We start from the raw sequence: 25,708 nt of genomic DNA on the forward strand, positions 1-25,708 counted from the left end.
TTAACCTGAATAACAGGTGTCAGTACTCATTATGGGCGGGGTCACATTTGACTCCACCCCTATGATAGCCACACCCCTTACACCAGCCATGGCGCATATAAACAGACATCATTGAAAATATTATACTAGTACAGGAGAAAAAAATAACATGATTTTTTTTCATTATAAATCATTTCTGTAAGCTGTTACAGCTCCAGTATACCCAGTGCAAAATAAGACAGCAGATGTAAATTCTCAAATTGGACATATTCCAAACACTAAAATGAAAATAAAATGATTTTTTCTACCTTTGTTGTCTGGTGATTTTGTTTTTCTATCCATATTGGTCCGAGTCTCTGATTCTGCTGCTCTCTATCTGTTCTCTTAACTCCGTTTCCAGGGCTTCCTTTTCATTTATTTCTTTACTTTCCTCCTTTCTTCTTCATTTCTTGCCCTCCATCCATAAGTAAAAGCTGGGTCCCTCCTCTGTGGACTTGACTTGGAGGAGGTATAATGTGGATCCAGCTTTTGCCTATTTTCTCCATCCATGTGCAGTTTTTCTCCTCCCTGCCCTCCCCTCCATCCACCCACCCATGTCCAGCCACCCTCCTCTCCCCCTCCCTCCCAGCACCAGGCACCCCTCCCTCCCATCCAGCATCAAGCACCAGACACACCTCCCTCCCACCCAGCACCAGGCACCAAGCATCCCTCCCTCCCACCCAGCATCAAGCACCAGGCAGGCAGGCATCCCTCCCACCCACCCAGCATCAAGCACCAGGCACCCCTTCCTCCCTCCCACCCAGCACCAGGCACCCCTTCCACCCAGCATCAGGCATTCCATCTAGCACCAGGCACCAAGCATCCCTCCCTCCCACCCACCCAGCATCAAGCACCAGGCACCCCTCACTCCCACCCAGCACCAAGCACCCCTCCCTCCCTCCCACCCAGCATCAAGCACCAGGCATCCCTCCCACCCAGCATCAGGGTTTCTTCCCTCCCTCCCGCCCGCCCCCCCTCCAAAATGTAAAACTCATACCTGAGCGGGGTTAAGACAGCGTCGGCAGCGACAGCAGCAGTGAAAAGCATGCTGGGCTGGCTCGGCGCGCCTTCAGCCTTCCCTTCTGTCTCTCAAGCTCTGGTCCCGCCCTTGCGGAAACAGGAAATGAGGGCGGGACCAGAGCTTGAGAGACAGAAGGGAAGGCTGAAGGCGCACCGAGCTAGCCCAGCACGCTTTTCACTGCTGCTGTCGCTGCTGATGCCGCCTTAACCCTCAGCAGGTATGAGTTTTAAATTTCGGAAGGGAGGGGCAACTGGCTAAGGAGACGGCGCACGTGCCAGCAGAGAGGGCTCTGCGTGCCATAGGTTCGCCATCATCACTGCTCAATAAAATACTGAGTGAAATGGAACGGGTAGACATGAATCGCTTGTTTACTCTGTCCAAAAATATTGGGACTAGGGGGTGCTCAATGAAGCTACTGTAGTAAATTTAAAACAAATTAGAGTACATAATTAGACAGATTGGAGTTGGGGGTTCTAGGGACTAAGCCACCTCCCCCATTTGCCAATTTATTTCTATGGGAAAAGCAGTTCCAGCTTCTGCAACATAGAGACGTTAAATACAGAGAATCATAAAGATAAACATGTGCACAGAGGGGTTGGAAAGAATTCAGTGAGCCCTGTGCTGCATGCTTTTGCCACCTTTTCTTTTGTTAAAGCCTAATATCTGATAAATGATGATGCCTTTAAGTATCCTGTGGGAAACTTAGTACCAAAGGATTACTAAAAAGTCTAATAAGACTGTAAACTTCATATTTCAGGTGCAAACAGTTCAGCATGTGTACCCATCCCAGGTACAATATGTGGATGGAGATGATACGGTCTACACGAATGGAGCCATGTAAGTCTGTATTATTTTCTTTTTGCTGGGCCTGAGCGTTTTCTCTTGCTTCATTTTTAGGTTATTGGCACAATCAGAACTGATATAGCACAGGGACAGGAAACATATAGCCCGTAGGTCAAATGCAAACTGCATTACCTTAGGATGTGGCCCATCCAAGATTTTCAGCAAAATACATTTTCTCCTAAAAGCTAGTACACATGATTTTGTAGTATTACATTCTCCGAGGACAAGCAGGCTGCTTGTTATCACGAATGGGTGACGTCCACGGCAGCCCCTCCGATCGGAGATCTTCACTAGCAACAGCGTTTGCTAGCCCTCGCGTGCGCATGCGCAACCGTCTTCCCACCCGAACGCGCTCGTGTTCATCAGAGTTCTTTTTTCCGCGGCTCAGGACGGCTGTTTTTCGGTCGGTCTGTGCCCCAAGGAGACCCCTCGCGTCTTTTCGCCGCGTACTTCCGTTCGGAAGTGTCCGATTTTCTCTTTTTCCGTCGTGTCTCTTAGTTTAAAAAAAAAAAAAAAAAACTTCCCTTACATCGTTTTTTCCCGTAAGTTTCCTTTCGTTGTCGGGCACGGCCTTTTTCGCTGCCCGTACTGGTTTTTTCTAAATTTTTTGGTGCCATTAGCCATCATCACGAATTTTGACTTCGCCGGCGTGATTTTTCCGCCCATGTCCTCGAAGCCTGCCAGCGGCTTCAAAAAGTGCACTCAGTGCAGCCGGACTATCTCCCTCACTGACAGGCACGTTTCTTGCCTTTAGTGTATGGGGGCCGGGCATCGCCCCCGGGCCTGTACTCTCTGCCTTCTCTTGAAGAAGCGGACTCAGGCGGCGAGATTGGGCCAGCGAAATCTGTTGTTCAGGGCCTCGTCCGGTGCTTCGACGTCTTCGGTACCGAGGTCATCGTCTGGTGCGTCGACGTCTGCGGTACCCAGCTCTTCTGCCAGTGATCCAGCGTCTTCGATACCGAGGTTAGCGGTGGTATCGATGTCGTTGGAGGGTGCTTCGACTTCCGGAGCACAGGTGAGGGCTGTCCATTCCCCTGCTAGTGGCGGTGAGCCCTCGAGTAGGTCTCCGCCTGCCTTGAGGGCTCCTGCGGTACAGACCCCCCCCCCCCCCTCCCGGGATCGACCTCTTTCGGACCCGGCCCACAGGAGACGTTTGGATTCGACGTCCTCCTCTTCGGTACCGAGAGGTACCGGTGATGTGCTTCGTGCAAAGGCAAAGAAGCATCTTCATCGGTCGCCTTCCAGACGTGGTACCGAGAGCTCTGGGTCGCCGGTGCCACCGGCACCCAAGTGTTGACATTGGGAGGACCGCTCACCCTCCATTCAGGAGGTGTCGATGCATTCCCCTGTGGACAGCCCGGTACCGCCTCCGCGTCCTGGACAGATTCGCAGCTCGTCGCCGGTACCGGACTTCTTGCCTCTCTCGACAGCCGCTTTGAACGAGAGCCTCAGGGCCATCCTTCCAGGGATCCTGGAAGAGCTGTTGCACCCTTCTCCGGTACCGGGGGTGCTTGCGCCGGTACCGACGACTGAGGCGACGGCTGGGCCCTCGTCCGTGGTGAGGTCTCCTGTACGGTACCAGCATCGGCTGCCTCCCAGGCGGACTCCCCGACGACATCGATGGAGGGAGCTCCATCGCTGCCGGTGCGGGAGTCTTCCTCTTGACGCTCCCACCGTGGCCATGTTCCTACGGAGTCGAGGCAGGCACGGCTTCGGACAGAAGTTCATGAACTGGTGTCCGACACCGATGGTGAGGCTTCGTGGGAAGCAGAGGAAGACATCAGATATTTCTCAGATGAGGAGTCTGACGGTCTTCCTTCTGATCCCACTCCCTCTCCTGAAAGACAGCTTTCTCCTCCCGAGAGTCTATCTTTCGCGGCCTTTGTCCGGGAAATGTCTACGGCCATTCCCTTCCCTGTGGTTACGGAGGATGAGCCAAGGGCTTAAATGTTTGAGCTTTTGAACTATCCTTCGCCACCTAAGGAATCGTCCACAGTACCCATGCATCATGTCCTCAAGAAGACATTGCTGGCAAACTGGGCGAAGCCGCTAACTAATCCTCACATTCCCAAGAAGATCGAATCCCAGTATTAGATCTATGGGGACCTGGAGTTGATGCGGACTCAGTTGCCTCACGACTCTGGTGTGGTGGATCTGACCCTTAAGAAGGTCAAGAGTTCTAGAAAGTATGCTTCGGCGCCCCCCGGGCAAAGACTCTAGAACCTTGGATTTTTTTGGGAGGAAGGCTTACCATTCTGCTATGCTCATTTCCAAAATTCAGTCCTACTAGTTCTACACGAGCATTCATATGCGGAATAATGTGCGGCAGTTGGCGGACTTGGTGGACAAGCTCCCCTCTGAGCAAGCCAAGCCTTTTCAGCAGGTGGTCAGGCAGCTGAAGGCGTGTCGTAAATTCCTGGTCAGGGGTGTTTACGATACTTTTGATGTTGCGTCCAGGGCCGCTGCTCAAGGTGTGGTGATGCGCAGACTCTCATGGCTGCGCGCCTCAGACCTGTAGAATAGGCTCCAGCAGCGGATAGCGGACTCTCCTTGCCGGGGGGATAATATTTTTGGAGAAAAGGTTGAACAGGTGGTAGAACAGCTCCACCAGCGGGACACCGCTTTCGACAAATTCTCCCGCCGGACGCCTTCAGCATCTACCTCAACTGGTAGACGTTTTTATGGGGGAAGGCAGACTGTTACCTATTCTTCTAATAAGCGTAGGTACAATCCTCATTCTCGCCATCCTGCTGCCCAGGCCAAACCCCAGCACTCGTTCTCGTCAACAGCGTGCGCCTCCACAGGCCCCTGCAGCTCCTCAGCAAAAGCAAGGGACGGGCTTTTGACTGGCTCCAACAGAGTATAGCCGCAATCAAAGTGTCCGTGCTGGACGATCTACTGGTCGGAGGGGGGGGGGGAGGTTTAAAATTTTTTCACCAAAGGTGGCCTCTCATAACCTCCAACCAGTGGGTTCTTCCAATAGTCCGGCTAGGATACTCCCTCAATTTGTTCAAAAAAGCCTCCAAATTGCCCACCGGGAGCTCAGTCCTTCAGCTTCCAGCACAAGCAGGTACTTGCAGAGGAACTCTCCGCCCTTCTCAGCGCCAATGCAGTCCAGCCCGTGCCACTGGGGCAAGAAGGGCTGGGATTCTATTCCAGGTACTTCCTTGTGGAAAAGAAAACAGGGGGGATGCGTCCCATTCTAGACCTGAACAAATATCTGATCCGAGAAAAGTTCAGGATGCTTTCCCTAGGCACCCTTCTTCCCATGATTCAGGAAAACGATTGGCTATGCTCTCTGGACTTAAAGGATGCTTACACTCATATCCCGATACTGCCAGCTCACAGACAGCATCTTCGATTCCTTCTGGGAACACAGCACTTTCAGTATTGTGTACTACCCTTTGGTCTCGCCTCCGCTCCCAGGGTGTTCACAAAATGCCTGGCGGTAGTGGCGGCGTCTGTACGCAGACTAGGAGTGCACGTGTTCCCTTACCTCAACGAGTGGCTGGTGAAGAACGCCTCCGAGGCAGGAGCTCTACAGTCCATGCAGATGACTATTCGACTCCTGGAGCTACTAGGGTTTGTGATAAATTATCCAAAGTCCCACCTTCTTCCAGTTCAAAAACTTGAATTCATAGGAACTCTGCTGGATTCTCAGACAGCTCGTGCCTACCTTCCGTCCCTCGTTTCCTGGGTGCGGGCATCTCAGCAGATCACAGCTCGGCAGATGTTGAGATTGCTCGGCCACATGGCCTCCACAATTCATGTGACTCCCATGGCCCATCTTCACATGCAAAATTCATCAGCTCAATGGACCCTAGCTTCCCAGTGGTACCAAGCTGCTGGGGATCTAGAGGATGTAGTCCAGCTGCCCACCAGTTTTCTTCAATCCCTGCAGTGGTGGAAAATTCGATCCAATTTGACTCTGGGACGTCACTTCCAAATTCCTCAGCCGCAAAAAGTGCTGACAAGGGATGCGTCCCTCATGGGATGGGGAGCTCATGTCGATGGACTTCACACCCAAGGAAGTTGGTCCCTCCAGGAACAAGGTCTACAGATCAATCTCCTGGAGTTACGAGCGGTCTGGAACGCTCTAAGGGCTTTCAGGTATCGGCTGTCGCACCAAATTATTCAAATTCAGACAGACAACCAGGTTGCCATGTATTACATCAACAAGCAGGGGGGCACCAGATCTCACCCTCTGTGTCAGGAGGCCGTCAGAATGTGGCTTTGGGCTCGCCGATACGGCATGTGTCTTCAGGCGTAAACAGTCTGGCCGACAGGTTGAGCAGGATCATGCAACCTCACGAGTGGTCGCTCAATTCCAAAGTGGTCCACGAGATCTTTTTTTTTTTTTTTTTTTGTTACATTTGTACCCCGCACTTTCCCACTCATGGCAGGCTCAATGCGCCTTACATGGGGCAATGGAGGGTTAAGTGACTTGCCCAGAGTCACAAGGAGCTGCCTGTGCCTGAAGTGGGAATCAAACTCAGTTCCTCAGTTCCCCAGGACCAAAGTCCACTACCCTAACCACTAGGCCACTCCTCCACTCCCTCTTGGTGGATCTCTTTGCTACCCGAGCCAACCACAAAGTTCCTCAGTTCCGTTCCAGACTTCAGGCTCACGGCAGACTAGCGTCGGATGCCTTTCTCCTGGATTGGGGGGAAGGCCTCCTGTATGCTTATCCTCCCATACCTTTGGTGGGGAAGACTTTGTTGAAACTCAGGCAAGACTGAGGCACGATGATTCTGATCGCTCCTTTCTGGCCGCATCAGATCTGGTTCCCTCTTCTTCTGGAGTTGCCCTCTGAAGATCCGTGGAGATTGGAGTGTTTTCTGACCCTCAGAACAAGGGGGCGCTTCTGCATCCCAACCTCCAGTCTCTGGCTCTCATGGCCTGGATGTTGAGAGCATAGATTTTGCCTCCTTGGGTCTCTCCGAGGGTATCTCCCGGGTCTTGCTTCCAGAAAAGATTCCACTGAAAAGAGTTGCTTCTTTCTATGGCGGAGGTTTGCCGTCTGGTGTGACAGCAAGGCCCTAGATCCTCGCTCTTGTCCTACACAGACCCTGCTTGAATACCTTCTGCACTTGTCCGAGTCTGGTCTTAAGACCAACTCTGTAAGAGTTCATCTTAGTGCTATTAGTGCATACCATTACCGTGTGGAAGGTAAGCCGATCTCGGGACAACCTTTAGTTCTTCTTTTCATGAGCTGTCTGCTTTTGACAAAGCCCCCCATCAAACCTCCTACAGTGTCATGGGATCTCAATGTCGTTTTCACCCAGCTGATGAAACCTCCTTTCGAGCCACTGAATTCATGCCATCTGAAGTACTTGACCTGGAAGGTCATTTTCTTGGTGGCAGTTACTTCAGCTCGCAGAGTCAGTGAGCTTCAAGCCTTGGTAGCTCATGCTCCTTATACCAAATTTTATCATAACAGAGTAGTCCTCCGTACTTACCCTAGGTTCTTGCCGAAGGTGGTGTCGGTGTTCCATCTGAACCAGTCAATTGTCTTGCCAACGTTCTTTCCCCGTCCTCATACCCGCCTTGCTGAACCCAGCTGCACACATTGGACTGCAAACGAGCATTGGTCTTCTATCTGGAGCGGACGCAGCCCCACAGACAGTCCGCCCAAATGTTTTCTTTTGATCCCAACAGAAGGGGAGTGGCTGTCGGGAAGCGCATCATCTCTAATTGGCTAGTAGATTGCATCTCCTTCGCTTACGCCCAGTCTGGGCTGACTATTGAGGGTCATGTCACGGCTCATAGTGTTAGAGCCATGACAGCGTCAGTGGCCCACTTGAAATCAGCCACTATCAAAGAGATTTGCAAGGCTGCGACATGGTCCTCTGTCCACACATTCACATCGCACTACTGCCTACAGCAGGATACCCGACGCGACAGTCGGTTTGGGCAGTTGGTGCTGCAGAATCTGTTTGGGGTTTAGAATCCAACTCTAGCCCCCTAGGCCCATTTTTATTCTGTTCCAGGCTGCACTCTCAGTTAGTTGAATAAGTTTAGGTCAATCTCAGTTATGTCCTCGCCGTTGCGAGGCCCAATTGACCAATGTTTGTTGTTTTGAGTGAGCCTGGCGGCTAGGGATACCCCATTCGTTAGAACAAGCAGCCTGCTTGTCCTCGGAGAAAGCGAAAGCTACATACCTGTAGAAGGTATTCTCCGAGGACAGCAGGCTGATTGTTCTCACCAACCCGCCCGCCTCCCCTTTGGAGTTGTCTTCCCTTGTCTATGTCTTTGCTATTTACTGGACTGACGAACACGAGCGCGTTCGGGTGGGATGACTGTCGCGCATGCGCACGCAAGGGCTAGCAAACGCTGTTGCTAGTGAAGATCTCCGATCGGAGGGGCTGCCGTGGACATCACCCATTCGTGAGAACAATCAGGCTGCTGTCCTCGGAGAATACCTTCTACAGGTATGTAGCTTTTGCTTTACTATTTGGTGGATATGAAGTCACAATTTCAGAAGATATACCATGATTAATAATCAAAATACGTGTATCAGGCTAAAATATTCATGTGCACAAATGGACCATGCAGCCCACTTTCAAGAAACTTGGACACTGTAGTACAGCAAAATTAGAAAAGGTACATAGAAAAGTGACCAAAATGGTAGAGGATAGAAACACTCCCCTATGTGAAAAGGCTAAAGAGGTTAGGGCTCTTCAGCTTGAAGAAAAGAGGTCTATAAAATCTTGAGTGGCGTGGAATGTGAATCCATCATTCTCCGAGGGCAAGCAGGCTGAGTTCTCACAACTGGGGTCGATGTCCGCGTCTGCCGGGAATCGGCATTTGCAATAGGAAAAAGAAAACATTTTCCCAGAACCTTGTGGTGCGTGTGCGCGCACTGACTTCCCACCCGTCGCGCGACCGGGCTCCTCAGTTTTCTTTTTTCCGTATGAGAACATAGTAACACAGTAAATGACGGCAGATAAAGACCTGTACGGTCCATCCAGTCTGCCCAACAAGATAAACTCATTTTACATGGTATGTGATACTTTATATGTATACCCGATTTGTCCTTGCCTTTATCTGGGCACAGACCGTAGAAGTCTGTACTAAGTTCTGATGCTAACATCGAAGCCCCTTAAAATTTACACTCCAGCCCATTCTTATCCAGTCACGATCAGGGCGTAGGCCGTAGAAGTCTGCCCAGCTCCCGTTTTGTTTCCAATTACCGGCGTCGCCACCCAATCTCCTCTAAGATTCCACGGAACAGTTCTAAACAGGATTCCTTTTTGTTTATCCCATGCATGTTTGAATTCCATTACCGTTTTCATTTCCACCACCTCCCGCGGGAGGGCATTCCACATATCCACCACCCAGTCCATGAAAAAATACTTCCTGACATGAGTCCCGAGTCTGCCCCCCCTTCAACCTCAATTAATTTCCTCTAGTTCTACCGCCTTCCCGTCTCCTGAAAAGGTTCGTTTGCGGATTAATACCTTTCAAATATTTGAACGTCAGCGATGGCGTTTTTCTGTGGCCCCTTTTAGTGCCCGGGAAAGAGCCTTCACTGAAGTGTTTTGTTTCTACTTCAGTTTTCTCATTTCATTTTGTTTTCATTTGTTTAAAAAAAAAATCATTCATTTAAAATTTTTAGTTTATTTTTTTCCCCAGTTTGAAGTTTCCTTACTTTTTCACAGAGGCCCTTTTTGTACCCTTTTTTCTTGGCACAGTTGAGCCGTTTGATTTCGTCGGTGTATCTAGTGCCTTGGGCCCGACCATAGCCCGACTCGTTCTCTTTGTCTTCGTATGAAGAAGAGGACACAACTTGATCGTGAAGCCCAGAGAGCGAATCTTTTTTTAATTTCCATGAAGTCTTTATTGATTGTTAGTACATAGAATCTGAAACATATTACAGCATAAGTATAATATTACATGTCAATGGTGCAGAACATAAGTCTCCAGAAGCATAGCACGTAAATAATACAAAGATTAGTTAGAGTCTCATGCTATACCAAAAGAAAACTTCTTACTGTGGTAAAATACCTAGAGAATTATTCAGAATAACCAGTTCAGAACTTCAACTTTTTTAACAAATTTTTTGTATATGAAATCCCACTTCCATATCACTCTTGTCACTCGGAATCCCAACCCACCCCACCCCTCCCTCCCCCCTCCCACCCTTCGGGCACCACCATAACATAGGTCCTCAGACAAATTACATATGAAGGAGAAAGGAATCCCAGGTCAAGTGCCATCTACCCATTTGATTGTGCCGTTCCGCTAGGAGTCTCTCCATCTCGCAGATGTGCCTCAATTTTTGAATCCACCTAGTAATCGGTGGAGCTATGGGCTGCTTCCAATGAGCAGCAATTATAACTCTCGCTGCACTTATGGCCTGTCTCAAGAAAGTTTGCTGGGTGTGGGAGAGACCTGCAGCTAAAGCAGAAAATAGGAAAAGAGTCGAGCTCCAAGGTATTAGGCTCCCCGTCCACCTCTGCAACCTGCTACGAACCGCTCTCCAGTAAGCCTTAACCTTCCTGCATGTCCACCAAATGTGTCCCGCTGTGCCCCGCACCCCACATCCCCTCCAGCACAGCCCCGTCAATGCGGAATAAATACGCTGAAGACGTTCGGGCGTCAGGTACCAACGGTACAATACCTTTACTGCATTCTCCTTAAAGGGCACATGAGACGACACCCTCATCACAGCCCGCTCCAATTTTTCCCACCCTGCCTCCTCCAACTCCATGCCCAGCTCCCTCTGCCAACTCTTCCTGTGAAGTATATATGTCGGGGATTGCCTGTTGATAATGTGGTAGAGGCGCGATACCAACCCACTTGTCTTAGGTGGGCCTTCACAGATGGTTTCTAGTGCTGTTTGTTCCCTGGCCACTACCTCTCGAACTGCCCTTGTCTTAAGAAAAGAGGCTAATTGAAGATAGGCATATTGGTCTGACTCCACTATCGGGAACCTCTCACTGGCCTCAGTATATGACAGTAGTTTCTCCCCATCAAACAATTGACCCCACATTCGTAAGCCTCCAGTGTACCATCTTGTGAACACTCCTGTTATCATTCCAGGGTAAAACAATGGGTTGTGAGCTATGGGAGACAGACGAGATAGTGTAGTACGTCGATGGGGAAACAGACTGTCCCAATTTAAGAGAGTAACATATATAGAAGGACAGAGTCCTGCCTCCAAAGATCTATGCGAGCCTGGGATCCACATAAGGGCCTCCAGCGGCCTCTCACCCAAGGTGTATTGTTCAAGCTGCACCCATTGCCGATCCGGGTAGTCCTGAAACCATTCCACTGCCGCGCGTGCCTGCACCGCTCTATAGTACCAAGCCAAGTTGGGTACTCCCAGCCCTCCTCTCGTTCTGTCCTGGTATAGGACCGAGCGTGCCAGACGCGGTCGTTTTCCCGCCCAAATAAAATGCATGATACGATCCTGCAATGATGATAAGAATTTACGGGGCATTTTGATTGGGAGAGCCTGAAAGAGGTAGAGCAGGCGCGGCAGTACATTCATCTTTACTGCTGCTATTCGGCCGAACCAGGAAAGATCAAGATCACCCCATTTTCCCAAGTCCTCAATGAGCGCCCCTGCCAAGCCCCTATAGTTAATTGAGAAAAGATCTGAGAGGTCTGCCGACAAGTTTACTCCCAGGTAACGAAGATTCCCATTGGTCCACCTAAAGGGATAGGAGGACCCCAGCGTTCCCACAAGCTCCTCTGGAAGGGTCACATTCAGAACTTCAGATTTGGACATATTGACTTTAAATCCCGACACATTAGAGTATTCCTCTATCTCTTTCAAAAGCCCAGGGAAGGTGGTCAAGGGATTAGTGACAAACAATAATACATCATCCGCAAAAAGGGATAGTTTATGATTTCTCCCACCAATAGAAAGTCCTGAGATACCTGGATTAGTTCTAAGCCTGGTTGCAAAGGGCTCCATAACCATGGCAAAGAGCAGGGGGGACAAGGGGCAGCCCTGTCTAGTGCCCCTGTGTAAAGGGATCATTGCTGAGTTACCCCCATTTACTCGAACACAGGCTTTAGGAGCGCTGTAGAATGCCTGGATCCACCCACTAAACTGCGGTCCTATCCCAAAGGCCTCCATCACTTTATACATAAAGGGCCAGTGAACCCGGTCGAAGGCCTTTTCAGCGTCCAGACTAAGGAGACAGAGAGGCCTCTTTCTTTTGACCAAGTATATTAAATCGACCACTCGCCTAGTATTGTCTGTTGCTTTTCTATATGGGACAAATCCCACCTGGTCAGGGTGGATAACAGCTGGGAGCAGCGGGGCCAAACGGTTGGCCAAAACTTTAGCTAAAATTTTAACATCGGCGTTCAAGACGGATATTGGACGGAAGGACCCACATTCTGTATGATCTTTATTCGGTTTAGGCAATACCGCGATCCAGGCTTCCAACATGGAGTTAGGCAACGACTCCCCTTTCCCAATCATGTTAAACAAATCCGCGAACAGCGGGGCCAATTCGGGGGCGAATTTCTTATAGAATTCGTTAGGTAAGCCATCTAACCCTGGTGATTTACATGAGGGCAAGTGTTGTATAGCTTTTTGTATCTCAACTGGGGTAACTGGTGCATCAAGGGCGGTCCTCTGCTGGATATTTAGGGACGCTAAGTCACTCTCAGCTAAGTAATCTAAAATAGTGTCCTCAGAGGGATTAATCTCCTGTGCATATAGCTCTTGGTAAAATTCGCTAAAACGCCTCCGTATGGATTCTGAGGTATTCAGCAGGTTGCCCCTCTTGTCCCTAATGTGGGTGACTGTTCGATCTACTTTTCGCCTGCGTAGCTTTATAGCCAGGAGGCGTCCCGCTTTATTGGTAAATTTGTATGTTCGAACTTTATTTCTAGATTGTAACCAAGTTAATTGTTCGGAGTAGATAGAGTCCAGCTGGAGCCTTTGCCCACGCAGCTCCTCCAAAATTGCAGAGGAGCCACCTGATTTGTGCTGCGCCTCCAAGATCCGTATCTTTTCCATGCATTGCGCCAGCTGGGCCCTACGAACCCTCGCACGCCTGCTAGCTATCTGTATAAAATAACCTCTAGAGACTGCCTTCATGGCATCCCATACAACACTGAGGGGTGGGCCCGATTCTATATTGAGCTCCAAGTATTCCTTCAGGACACTCCTACAACCCTCCACCACCTCCTTCTCCTGTAGTAATTCTGTGTTAAGCATCCATTTTTTATCTTTGACCTCTGCTCTAATGGTCGGCAAAGTGACCCAGACTGGGGCATGGTCAGAGATTGTTGCATTACCGATTCCTGCTGTCGGGCCTCTCTCAACTAGTGTAACGTCAAGAAAAAGATAATCGATGCGTGAGTACGACTTATGTACGGGAGAGAAAAAAGTATAATCCCTAATTGTCGTATGCCCCAGCCTCCAGACGTCTAATGTCCCCAGTGAGTTGACCAGAGAGTTCAGTGCCAAAGAATCCTTAGAGATCGGATGTTGAGGTCTCCCGGACCTATCCAACACATGATCCATAACTTCATTAAAATCACCCCCCATGATCAGAGAACCCCGGGTAAATGTAGCTAGTATGTTCTTCACTTTGGTGTAGAATGCCCCCTGTTGTTCATTAGGTGCATATAGGGTTGCAAGAGTGAGTTCTGTGTGGTCTAGAACAATTTGCAGGAACAAAAAACGCCCTCCCGGATCTCGTTTAACACTCAGTATTTGGGCTGTTATAGATTTATGGAACAGCACTGCCACACCACGCTTTTTGGAGCCATCAGCAGAGGAGGCAAAAAAAAGCACTAGGGTAATCTGGATGGGAGAGGAGTCGCTCATGTACCCTGCGGAGATGGGTCTCCTGTAGGAGGACAATATGCGGCCTTAGCTGTTGTAACTCCCTGAACAACTTCTGCCGTTTTTGAGGCATGTTCAGGCCCTTCACATTATATGATAGAATTTTTAGGTCTGTAGTCATGCCTGGGACAATATATCAGCTTTCTCCCCCATTATATAGGGTCCATCTAATTCACATATTTGTGCTCCCCTGTACCAGTGGTGCCCCCAACCCACACATTCCCCCCTCCCCCCTGTTATTAACCCCCCCCCTCTCCCTTACCCACTGCATCCCCCCCTGTCTAACACCAACCACTGGGCACATGTCCCAATAGTGGGATTTGAGAAGGTAACACACCACTACGTAGGCATCCCAGCCCGCCCGCCCCCCCCCCCCCCCCCCCGAATTGCTTCACAGCATCACCAGGAGCCTTTACCCTAATAAACTTTCCACATTTGCACAACTACGAACTTAGCCCCCCCCCACCCTCCATCCCCTTAAACTACCCCTTCATACATCGCTTAAAACTTTATAACATCATAAACAATATTCCACACTGCTGTAGTTACCATATCCTCTGTTAATTAAGAGACGTCAGTTCCTTTGTGAAAAAAGATAACAGTTAAACCTGAAACAGAGCTTGGCTTTGGATACTGTCTACAGATTTACCAATCATGAGGTCAATATCAGCCAGTGTCCCTCTGGCCAGCTCCTTAGTTAGGACCTTGAATAGAGTATAACGTCCAGGCTGCTCTGCGCGATCAGGTTTCTTCCACGACCGCTTTTCTTTTTGGGTTATTCCTTTTAGGTGTTGCAGGGACCCGTTGCCATTTTTGAAGCCTGGCCTTCGTAGTTGACGCTAATTCACCTGGAGGTTTGCTCTTTTGCACCACTCCCGCTTCAAGCAGTGATGTCCAGGCTTCGGTCAGCGATGTAACTCTCATTTTAGCACCCTGTAATGTATAATTCAGGGAAAAAGGGAAGCCCCATCTGTATGTTATCTGCTCCTTAGTTAGAATGCGAGAGATCTTGGTACACTGTTATTTTGGCCCCGCCATATTCCAAGTTGGGCTTTTTCCTGGCACAGTTAAGCAGTTGTTCCTTCACTTCATATCGGTGGAACCGGGTGATAATGTCCCGTATTCTATTGTCCTGCCGCTGGCCCAGTGTTCTGTGTGCTCTGTCTATCTCGATCTTCACCGCTTCGGCCTCAGTCCCCAACAGGGTGGTACACAGTGTTTGTACAATCAACAAGACATCCTAGGTCTCACCTCCCTCGGGGACTCCACGGAATCTGAGATTATTCCTCCTTCCCCTATTTTCAAGGTCGTCAAGTTTATATGTAAGTTCTATATTCTTTTGGTCTAACGCTTGAAGGTGGGTCTCGTGCGTTAGCAGGGATTCAGATTGTTCTTCCAGCTTTGTTTCCGCTTCTTCTACTCTGTTCCCCAGCTCGCGGAGGTCAGAGCTTAGGGTCTCCATCCGGTCCAGAATCTCGTCCTTCGACTTTTTGATATCCGCTTGTATACCGGACAGTATCTGGCGAAGTTCGCCTGAGATTCCTTTTTTTGCAGGCGGTTTTCGCGATTCCGCCAACGACAGCGCAGAGTCAGAATCCGAAGGGGAAACCGGCGCCATTACCTCGTGGCGTTTCGCGGTTTTGCTCATCCCGCCGCCAGCGGACTTCTCTGAGTCTTTAGCTCGCGCCGAGGACGCTTTGCTCATCCCTCTGACGATGAGGAACAATGTGGAACAGTGCAGGCAGTTCCAAAAGGGCTGGTGATTGCTTCTTATTGCTTATTTTTATTATCGAGGAGTAGGAGTTAGAGTGCTAGGCAGCCATCTTCAGCGGTGACGTCACTTCCTCCTCCCGAGAGCGAATCTTTTTGGGGCTCGGTCCAGTCCTTCGACGTTGGCATCGGCACCGAGTTTGGCGGAGTCGACATCGAGGGACACATCGATGTCGGGAGTAAAGGTATGCATGGCCTCTGAGACGACATGGCAAGCTGGGAGCAGTGAGGCATCAAGTGGGTCTCCACCTGTCTCAAAGCCTCATGCAATGCAGGCCCCCCGGGACCATCCATCGTCGGACCCGACCTCGAGACGATGTGAGCATTCAATGTCGTCCTCGGGATCGAGGAGCCTCGGTGACGTGCATTGAGCGAAGGCTAAGAAGCACTGTCACTGTTCCCCTTTGACACACAGTACCGGGAGCTCTGGGGCATCAAAGGATTTGGCACCCGACTAACGCTGGCACTGGGAGGACCACTCCCCCTCCATACGGGGGGGGGGGGGGGGGTACTGATGCGCCGGCCTCCCAGCAGTCCAGTTCTTGCTCCCGAGCCTCAACTAATTCTGCTACCGAATGCTCTACAAGTCACGCAGCCTTCTCTGATGGCGGCTTTCGACGAGTGCATCTGGGCCTTACTTCCAGAGCTTCTGAAGGACTGCTGCACCAATCTGCTTCAATGTCAGGGGTGCTTTGCCTGCTGTGCCGTCTGCTATAGCTGCGTCTGGCCCTTCACGCTCTGTGAGGTCCCCGACCTCGGTGCCGCTTGCGGCTCTGGTGTCAGCTGCCACCCAAGTTGACTCCCCATCGTCGTCAGTGGAGGAAGCTTCACCACAGTCCATGTGGATGTCGGCCTCGACACCACCATCGAAGACATCGGTCTTCGGCGTCAAGGCAGGCTTAGCCTTAGACATCCCTAAGGGAAGTGCTTTCTGATACTGAGGAGGAGCGCTCGTGGGAGTCAGAGGAAGATCCCAGGTACTTCTTCTCCGATGAGTCCTTTGGGATTCCCTCTGATCCTTCCCCTACACTTGAACATAGTAACATAGTAAATGACGGCAGATAAAGACCTGTATGGTCCATCCAGTCTGCCCAACAAGATGATAAACTTATTTTACATAGTATGTGATACTTTATATGTATACCCAAGTTTGATTTGTCCTTGCCTTTCTCAGGGCACAGACCGTAGAAGTCTGCCCAGTACTATTCTTGTACTAAGTTCTGAAGCTAACATCGAAGCCCCTTAAAATTTACACTCCAGCCCATCCCTTTCTATTCAGTCACGATCAGGGCGTAGACCGTAGAAGTCTGCCCAGCTCCTGTTTTGTTTCCAGTTACCGGCGTCACCACCCAATCTCCACTAAGATTCCACGGAACCATTCCTTCTAAACAGGATTCCTTTGTGTTTATCCCACGCATGTTTGAATTCCATTACCGTTTTCATCTCCACCACCTCCCGCGGGAGGGCATTCCACATATCCACCACCCTCTCCATGAAAAAATACTTCCTGACATTAGTCCCGAGTCTGCCCCCCCTTCAACCTCAATTCATGTCCTCTAGTTCTACCACCTTCCCGTCTCCGGAAAAGGTTCGTTTGCGGATTAATACCTTTCAAATATTTGAACGTCTGTATCATATCACCCCTGTTTCTTCTTTCTGCCAAGGTATACATGTTCAGGTCAGCAAGTCTCTCCTCATACGGTTTGCAGCGCAAATCCCATACCATTTTCGTAGCTTTTCTTTGCATCGCTTCCAGTCTTTTTACATCTTTAGCAAGATACAGCCTCCAAAACTGAACAGACTCTCATGGTTGCGCATCCCTGACCTAGACCATTCGGTCCAGCAGAGAATGGCGGATGTACCTTGCTGGGGGATAACCTTTTCGGAAAGAACATGGGAGATCTGGTTGACTAGATCAAGAAGCACAATGATGCTATGTCTTCTCTCTTCCGCCGGGTTCCTTCTGCTACATCCTCCTCATCTAGGATGCTTTTTGGGGGGTTGCAGGGTGCTCCCTATTCCCCTTCCCGTGCACTCCGCTCCATGGATAAATCCTTCTTATCTGTTCTCTTCTCCACTACTGCCAACTCCAGACTTCGCGCCTTCTGTCTCGCTGCACCCTACGCCTGGAATAAACTTCCTGAGCCCCTTCGTCTTGCCCCATCTTTGGCCACCTTTAAATCTAGACTGAAAGCCCACCTCTTTAACATTGCTTTTGACTCGTAACCACTCGCCTCCACCTACCCTCATCTCCTTCCTGTACACATTAATTGATTTGATTTGCTTACTTTATTTTTTGTCTATTAGATTATAAGCTCTTTGAGCAGGGACTGTCTTTCTTCTATGTTTGTGCAGCGCTGTGTACGCCTTGTAGTGCTATAAAAATGCTAAGTAGTAGTAGTACACCCTGGCGTTCCGCCAGCCTACTCAGGCTCAGCCCCAGTGTGCTCGTTCTCGTCAACAGCATGCACCAAAGGCCCCTGCTGCTCCCCAGTAAACACAGGGGACGGGCTTTTGACTGGCTCCAGGGAAACATAGCCAATACAAGTATCCGTTCCGTACAACTTGCCGGTTGGGGGGAGGTTAATATTTTTTCACCAAAGGTGACCTCTTATAACCTCTGACCTGTGGGTTCTTCGAATAGTCTGGTTAGGATACACCCTCAATCTGGAATCTATACCTCCTAAATTGCCCACCGGGATCTCATTCGTACAGCTCCCAGCACAGGCAGGTACTTACTTTCTACAGGCCCATGCAGTTGAACCCATTCCACCAGGGGAAGAAGGGCTGGGATTTCATTCCAGGTACTTCCTTGTGCAAAAGAAAACAGGGGGGATGCGTCCCATCCTAGACCTAAGGGCTCTGAAGAAATTCCTAGTCCGAGAAAAGTCCAGGATGGTTTCCCTAGGGTACCCTTCTTCCCATGATTCAGGAACACGATTGGCTATGCTCTCTGGACTTGAAGGAGCCTTACACACACATTCCGATACTTCCAGCTCACAGAACGTATCTTTGATTCTCCGAGGACAAGCAGGCTGCTTGTTCTCACTGATGGGTGACGTCCACGGCAGCCCCTCCAATCGGAATCTTCACTAGCAAAGGCCTTTGCTAGTCCTCGCGCGCCAATGCGCACTGCGCATGCGCGGCCGTCTTCCCGCCCGAAACCGGCTTGTGCCGGCCAGTCTTCTTTTCTCCGCGCTCGGTACGGTTGTGCTTTACCGTTCGTGCCCCGAAAAGTCGGCCTCGCGCGTTGTTTTTCGACTGCTTTCTGTGAGAAATCCAGAAATTGTTTGGATTAACCACTTTTGGTTTTTCCTTCCTCTACTTCGAGTTTTTTCGCCCCGTTAAGTTTTCTTTCGTCGTCGGGGTAGGCCTTACTTAGGCCCCGGTCGAAATTTCCCTTTTTTCTGTGCCAAATTTCGCCATTTCGTCTTTCGATTTCGCCGGCGTGATTTTTCCACCCATGACATCGAAGCTTTCCAGCGGCTTCAAGAAGTGCACCCAGTGCGCCCGGGTAATCTCGCTCACTGACAGGCACGCGTCGTGTCTTCAGTGTCTGGGGGCTGGGCACCGCCCTCAGGCCTGTAGTCTGTGTTCCCTTTTGCAAAGGCGGACTCAGGTAGCAAGGTTAGCCCAGTGGAACATTTTGTTCTCGGGCTCTTCGTCTGCATCGGCACCGGGGGTATCGAGTGCATCGACGTCTTCAGCGTCCAGACCTTCAACCTCGGCGGCAATCATTTTTTACAGTTGGGACATGGGGGCGACAGCTGTAGTTTTATCAGTTAACTGTAGAATTTTTTTTAAAGAGGTAAGTTTTTTTTTCTTTAAAGAGACGAATGCCTTCCGGCTTGCCGTGAGGATGCGGTTACCACAGTTGTTTTTCTACCATGGTGAGGAGAAGACTGCAGCTGTAGTTTCTCTTCATTCCTGGATTGGAAGAGCTACTTTTTTTGCGATTTTTCACTGTTCCTTGTTCAGGCCTTTGTCCTCCTCTCGTCCCATATACTTTTAGTTCTTTTTACCAGTTTTTAAGTTTCCTTTATTTTCCTTGATTTACGCCATGTTTAGGTCTAGTCTCCGGTCTGGTCTTTTTTTTTTTTTGTGGTACCTTGCCATTTTTTTCAGGCACCTTCATGTCTTTTGATTTGGCTTAGGAAGTTTTTCCTTTCATGTCCACTAAAGCTCCCAGTGGCTTTAAGCGCTATTCCCAGTGAATCGGACGATCTCTGGCAAAGACACCTATTCTCGGTGTCTTCAGTGCTTAAGGCCCGACCAGAGCCCTCCAACTGTCTCCTTTGTCTTCGAATGAAGACGAGGACTCAAGTGTTCAGAGAGGCTCAACATGAGAAGGTTTTTGGAGCCAGGTCTGAGTTCTCATCATCGGCATTGAGGTCGGCGTAGTCGATGTAGAAGACTGCATCGGGAGCATTGGTCCATATGGCTGCTTCGAGATCCATGGACACTGGGAGCAGTAGTTCGTCAGGTGGGTCTCCACCTATCTCGATGCCGGCTGCTGGACAGGGCCCCTGGGACCAGCCAGTGTAGGACCTGACCCTGCGGCAACATGAGAATTCAATGTCGTCCTCGTTGGCACTGAGGAGTATTGATGCTGAGCCTCTGGTGAAGGCCAAGAAGCATCGGCTGTCCTCGACGCATGGTGACAGGAGCTCTGGGGGTGTCAAGGGATTCGGCACCTGAGAAGCGTCTGCACCTGGAGGATTCCTCCCCTTGTATTCAGGAGGTACAGATGCGTCTGTCTCCATGCAGCCAAGACCCGTCTCCCATCTCATCCTCATCAGTTCTGTAGCCTCTCTTGGAGCTGGTGCCCCAGCCTTTCCTGATGACGGCCCTTGATGAGTGTATCCATGCCTTGCTCCCTGATCAGCTAGATGGCATTCTGCAATGGTGTGCATAGGTATTGGGGGTGCTTGCACCTGCCATTCAGCCCTTTGTGACCCTGCTTGGCCCTCAGCCTGTGGTGTGGCCTCTGACGCCAGCACTGTGTGTAGCCTCGGTGTCGACTGCTTCCCAAGCCTCTACCCCTTCGATGTAGGTGGAGGAAGTTTTGCTGGAGTCGAGGCGGGAGCCAGCTCCTCGACGCCTCTCTGAAGAACTTGGTTCCTTAAGGTCGAGGCAGGCTTAGTCTCGGCCCTCCCACGAGGAGTTTCTGACTGACACCAATGAGGAATGCTTTTGGGAGTCAGAAGGATCCAGGGTACTTTTAGGAGGATGATTCCTATGGTTTCCCCTCTGAGCCCTCCCCTCCGCTTGAAAGGATAGTCTCTTCCGGAGAGCCTTTCATTTCCCTTTTTAATTTTTCTTTTTGGAAGAAATTGCTGATGCTATTTCATTTCCTTTGTAAGTGGAGAACGAGTCCAGGACTAAGATGCTTGAGGTTCTGGACTACACGTCTCCTCCTAGAGAGGCTGTTACTGTAGGTACTCAAGGAAGTCCTCGATAGGAACTGGGAGTCCCCTCTGTCGGTCCCTGTTCTACTTAAGAAGATCAACACCCAGTATCTGGATCCACAACCCACATGGTTTTGATAGGCCTCATTTGCCTCACAATTTCATGGTGGTGGATGCTGCTTTCAAGAGAGCCAGGAGTTCTAGAGACTATGTCATGGCGCCCCCAGGCAGAGAAGCTAGGACCTTGGACCCTTTTGGGAGGAAGATGTTCCAGGCCTCAAAGCTCGTGTCCTGTATACAGTCTTACCAGCTCTTTACAAGCGTGTGTTTGCAGGACTTGTTGCGCAAGCTGATGGATTTGCTGGACTGTCAGAGTAGGCTGTCAGTGCACCAGCTGGCCAAGCAGCAGAAGACATGTTGAAAGTTTTTGGCCAGGGGTGCCTATGACACCTTCGACATGGTTTCCAGCATCTCTGCTCAAAATATAGTAATGCGCAGACTCTCATGGCTGTGTGTTTGACTTGGAAGTGTCTGTTCAGCAGAGGTTGGCAGGTGCCCCATTCCAGGGGGATAACCTTTTTGGAGAGAAGGTTGAGGAGGTCACTGACCAAATCAAAAAACACACTCCCGCCAGGCGCCTCATCCATATGCCTCCTCCTACTGACAGAGATGTAGGTACGCCACTTCCTCTTGCCAGCCTGGTGAACCTCAACCCCAGCTTGTTCTCATGAACAACGTGTGCCTAAGGCCCCTGCTGCTCCCCAGTCTAAGCAAGGGATGAGTTTTTGACTGGTTCCAGCAGAGCATAGCTGTTAAAGTGTCCGTGTCGGACGACTTGCCGTTTGGTGGGAGGTTGAAGTTTTCCCATGAAAGGTGGCCCCCCTATAACTTCCGATTGGTGGGCTCTCCCAATAGTCCATCTCAGATGCGCAATAAATTGGCTTCAAAAACCTCCAAATTGCCCATTACTTCAGCGCTCAGCATGAGCAGGTACTTGCAGAGGAAATCTCCGCCCTTCTACAGTCCCATGTGGTCGAACCTGTTCCACCAGGGAAAGAAGGGCAGGGATTGTATTCCAGGTACTTCCGCATGCAAAAGAAGACGGGGGATGCTTCCCATCCTAGACCTAAGGGCCCTGAACAAGTTCCTGGTCAAAGAAAAGTTCAGGATGGTTTCCCTGGGTACCCTTCTTCCATGATTCAGAAAAACGATTGACTATGCTCTCTGGATTTGAAGGATGCATATACTCATATCTCGATACGTCCAGCCCACCGGAAGTATCTTCGATTTTGGCTGGGAACACATCACTACCAGTACCTTGTGTTGCCTTTTGGCCTCGTGTCTACTCCCAGAGTCTTTACCAAATGTCTAGCGGTAGTTGCAGAGTCGTTGCATACTAGGAGTCCAAATGGTCCCTTACCTTGATGATTGGCTGGTGAAGAGCATGTTAGAGGACAGTGTTTGGGAGTCTATGTGGAGGAATATCTGGGTGCTGGAACTCCTAGGGTTCGTTATAAACTACTCCATGTCCCATCTTCACTCTGTACAACAATTGGAATTCATTGGAGCCCTACTCGATACGCAGAAGGTTTGATCTTCCTTCCAGGACCGAGGGCTGACACTCTAATTGGTCTGGCTTCTCAGGTTCAAACATCTCAGCAGGTCAAGGCTCAGTAGATGTTGAGGTTTTAGGCCATATGGCCGCCACAGTTTGTGACACTCATGACACACCAGCTTACATGTCTGACCTAATAGACTTACCACCTAGGAATGCCAGAAGATCATCCCGCACATTCCTTGATCTGCACTTCCCCAGTTGTAAAGGAATGAAATACAAATCAATGCACGCGTCAAACTTCACCTACTTGAGCACACAGTTATGGAACGCACTGCCGCGCAACTTGAAATCGATCTATGAAAGAACGAACTTCCGCATATTACTGAAGACCCATCTCTTTGAAAGAGCATACCAAAAAGACCAACCCAAGTGAATATATACTACACAACTCGCCTATTTAATTTCAGAACTGTTCCTTAAAATCTGCTTGTATACTACTACTTTGTTTTTATCATCATACTAACCAAGATCATGCAATACTAAATGTTTATATTACTAACAGTCTTCCACTACTCATGATGTATTGTAAGCCACTTTGAGGCTGCAAAGAGGTGGATAAGGTGGGATACAAATGCAACAAATAAATAAATATGAGATCAGCCCAGTGGACCCTAGCCTCCCAGTGGTACCAGGCTACAGGAGAGCTGGAAGATGTCATCCAAGTGTCTCCAGACCTTTCTTACTCTCTGCTCTGGGGAACTGTTTGATCCAATTTGACCCTGGGACTTCCATTCCAAATTCCTCAGCCTCAAAAAGTGCTGATATTTGATGCATCTCTCCTTGGTTGTGGAACTCCTGTAGATGGGCTGCACACTTGGGGAGCATGGTCTCTGCAGGAAACAGGTTGTCAGATCAATCGCCTGGAGCTTCTGGAATACTCTAAAGGATTTCAGAGATTGGCTGTCCAACCAAATTGTGCTCATTCAAACAGACAATCAGGTTGCAATGTGTATTACACCAACAAGCAGGGGGGCACCGGATCATGCCCTCTGTGTCAGGTAGCCGTCCGGATGTGGTACTGGACTCACCCCCATGGCATGTTCCTTTGGGCCACTTTTCTGGCGGGTAAAAACAGTCTGGCTGACAGACCGCGTGAGTGGTCTCTCAATATGGGCATTCCCTGCAAGATCTTCCAAACGTGGGACACCCCCTTGGTGGATCTGTTTGCCACTCAGCTGAAACACAGAGTCCCTCAGTTCTGCTCCAGGCTTCAGGCCCAACATAGACTAGCATCACATGCCTTTCTCCTGCATTGGAGGACAGGTCTGCTGTGTGCGTATCTTCCCATTCCTCTTGTGGGGAAGATATTGCTGAAACTCAAGACCATGCGACCAGTGATCTTAATCAAGCCTTCCTAGTCTCTGCAGATCTGGTTCCCTCTTCTTCTGGAGTTATATTCCAAAGAACTGGGAGATTGGAGTGTTTTCCGACCCTCATCGCGCAGAACGAGGGATCTCTTCTACATCCCAAACTTCAGTCTCTAGCCCTCACAGCCCTGTATGCTGAGAGCCTAGAATTTGCTTCTTTCAGTCTGTCAGAAGGTGGCTCCCAGGTCTTGCATGCTTCCAGGAAAGATTTCACTAAGCGGTGTTATTCTTTCAAATGGAGTAGGTTTGCTGTCTGGTATGAGGGCGAGGTCCTAGATCCTGTTTAGTCCTACACAGTCCCTGCTTTAATACCTTCTGCACCTTTCAGAGTCTGGGCTTAAGACCAACTCTGTAAGGTTTTACCTCAGTGCAATTAGTGCTTATCAATGTGCAGAGAGTAAACCCATTTCTGGAGAACCTGTAGTTCGCTTCATGAGAGGTTTGCTTTGTCAAAGCCCCCTGTCAAGCCTTCGCCTGTGTCGTGGGACCTCAATGTTGTTCTCGCCTAGCTGATGAGAGCTCCTTTCGAGCCACTGAATTCCTGCCATCTGAAGTACTTGACTTGGAAGGACGTTTTCTTAGCGGCTGTTACTTCAGCTCGTTGTGTTAGTGAGCTCCAAGCTCTGGTAGTGGATGCACCTTATACTAAATTTCATCACAGCAGAGTAGTTCTCCGCACTCACCCTGTTCCTACCAAAGGTTGTGTCTGAATTCCGTCTCAACCAGTTGATTGTCTTGCCACCTTGTACACCTTGGACTGCAAGCAAGCATTGACCTACTACATGGAACGGACAAGGCCCCACAGACAGTCCGCCCAACTTTTTGTTTCTTTTGATACTAACAGGATGGGGGTCGCCATTGGGAAACATACAATCTCTAATTGGCTGGCAGATGGCATTTCTTTCACTTATGCTCAGGCTGGGCTGACACTGGAGGGTCGTGTCAAGGCTCACAGTGTCTGAGCCAAGGCTGCATCGGTAGCCCACTTGCAGTCAGCCTCCATTGAAGAAATTTGCAAGGCTGTGACGTGGTCTTCAGTCCACACATTCATATCTTATTACTCCTCGATTAGGTTACCTGACACAATAGTTGGTTCAGGCAGACAGTGTTGCAAAATCTGTTTTGGGTGTAGAATCCAACTGCACCCCCCTAGGCCCATTTTATTCTGGTTGAGGCTGCACTCTCACTCAGTTGTATATTTTTTCAGGTTAATCTGAGTTGTGTCCTTGCCATTGTGAGGCCCAGTCGACCAAAGTTTGTTGTTTTCGGTGAGCCTTGATGCAAGGGATACCCCACTTGTGAGAATTAATGGCCTGCTTGTCCTCTGAGAAAGAGAAGATACTTAGCTGTAGCAGGTATTCTCTGAAGACAGCAGGCCTTATATTCTCACAAACCCTCCCACCTCCCCTAGGAGTTGTCTCCTATTTTTATTTTTCTTGCTGTAGTATTTAACTACGGTAACCTCAATCGCTCAAGTGGTTTCGCAACATGGGCATAGCCCAGATGATCTTCTGAGAGTGGGGCACCCCCTCAGTAGATCATTTTGCCACTCATCTGAACAACGAAGTCCCTCAGTTTTGCTCCAGGCTCAGGTCATCTGACAGACTAGCATCAGGTGCCTTTCTCCTGCATGGGGGACAAGGACTCCTGTATGTGTATCCTCCCAAACCTTTCATGAGATTACTTTATTGAAACTCAGGCTAGACCAGGGAACCATAGTTCTGATTGCTTCTCAGTGGCTGTTGCAGATCTGGTTCCCTCTTCTTCTGGAGTTGTCCTCCAAACTGTGGAGATTGGACTGTTTTCTGACCCTCATCATGTAGAACGATGTTTCCCTTCTGCATC

The 25,708-nt window shown here is 49.7% G+C and overlaps 1 protein-coding gene across 1 annotated transcript in view; it reads left to right on the forward strand.

Moving 5' to 3' along the window:
• RFX2 (regulatory factor X2) overlaps window positions 1-25,708 on the forward strand; it is a 582,894-nt gene that overhangs the window by 124,787 nt on the left and 432,399 nt on the right. The window contains 1 exon segment of the mRNA XM_030218518.1: window positions 1,797-1,876. Within this exon segment, the coding sequence (XP_030074378.1) occupies window positions 1,797-1,876 (80 nt within the window).

Source organism: Microcaecilia unicolor, chromosome 11 (genome assembly GCF_901765095.1).
Source record: "Microcaecilia unicolor chromosome 11, aMicUni1.1, whole genome shotgun sequence".
In the NCBI taxonomy this organism is placed as follows: Eukaryota; Metazoa; Chordata; class Amphibia; order Gymnophiona; family Siphonopidae; genus Microcaecilia; species Microcaecilia unicolor.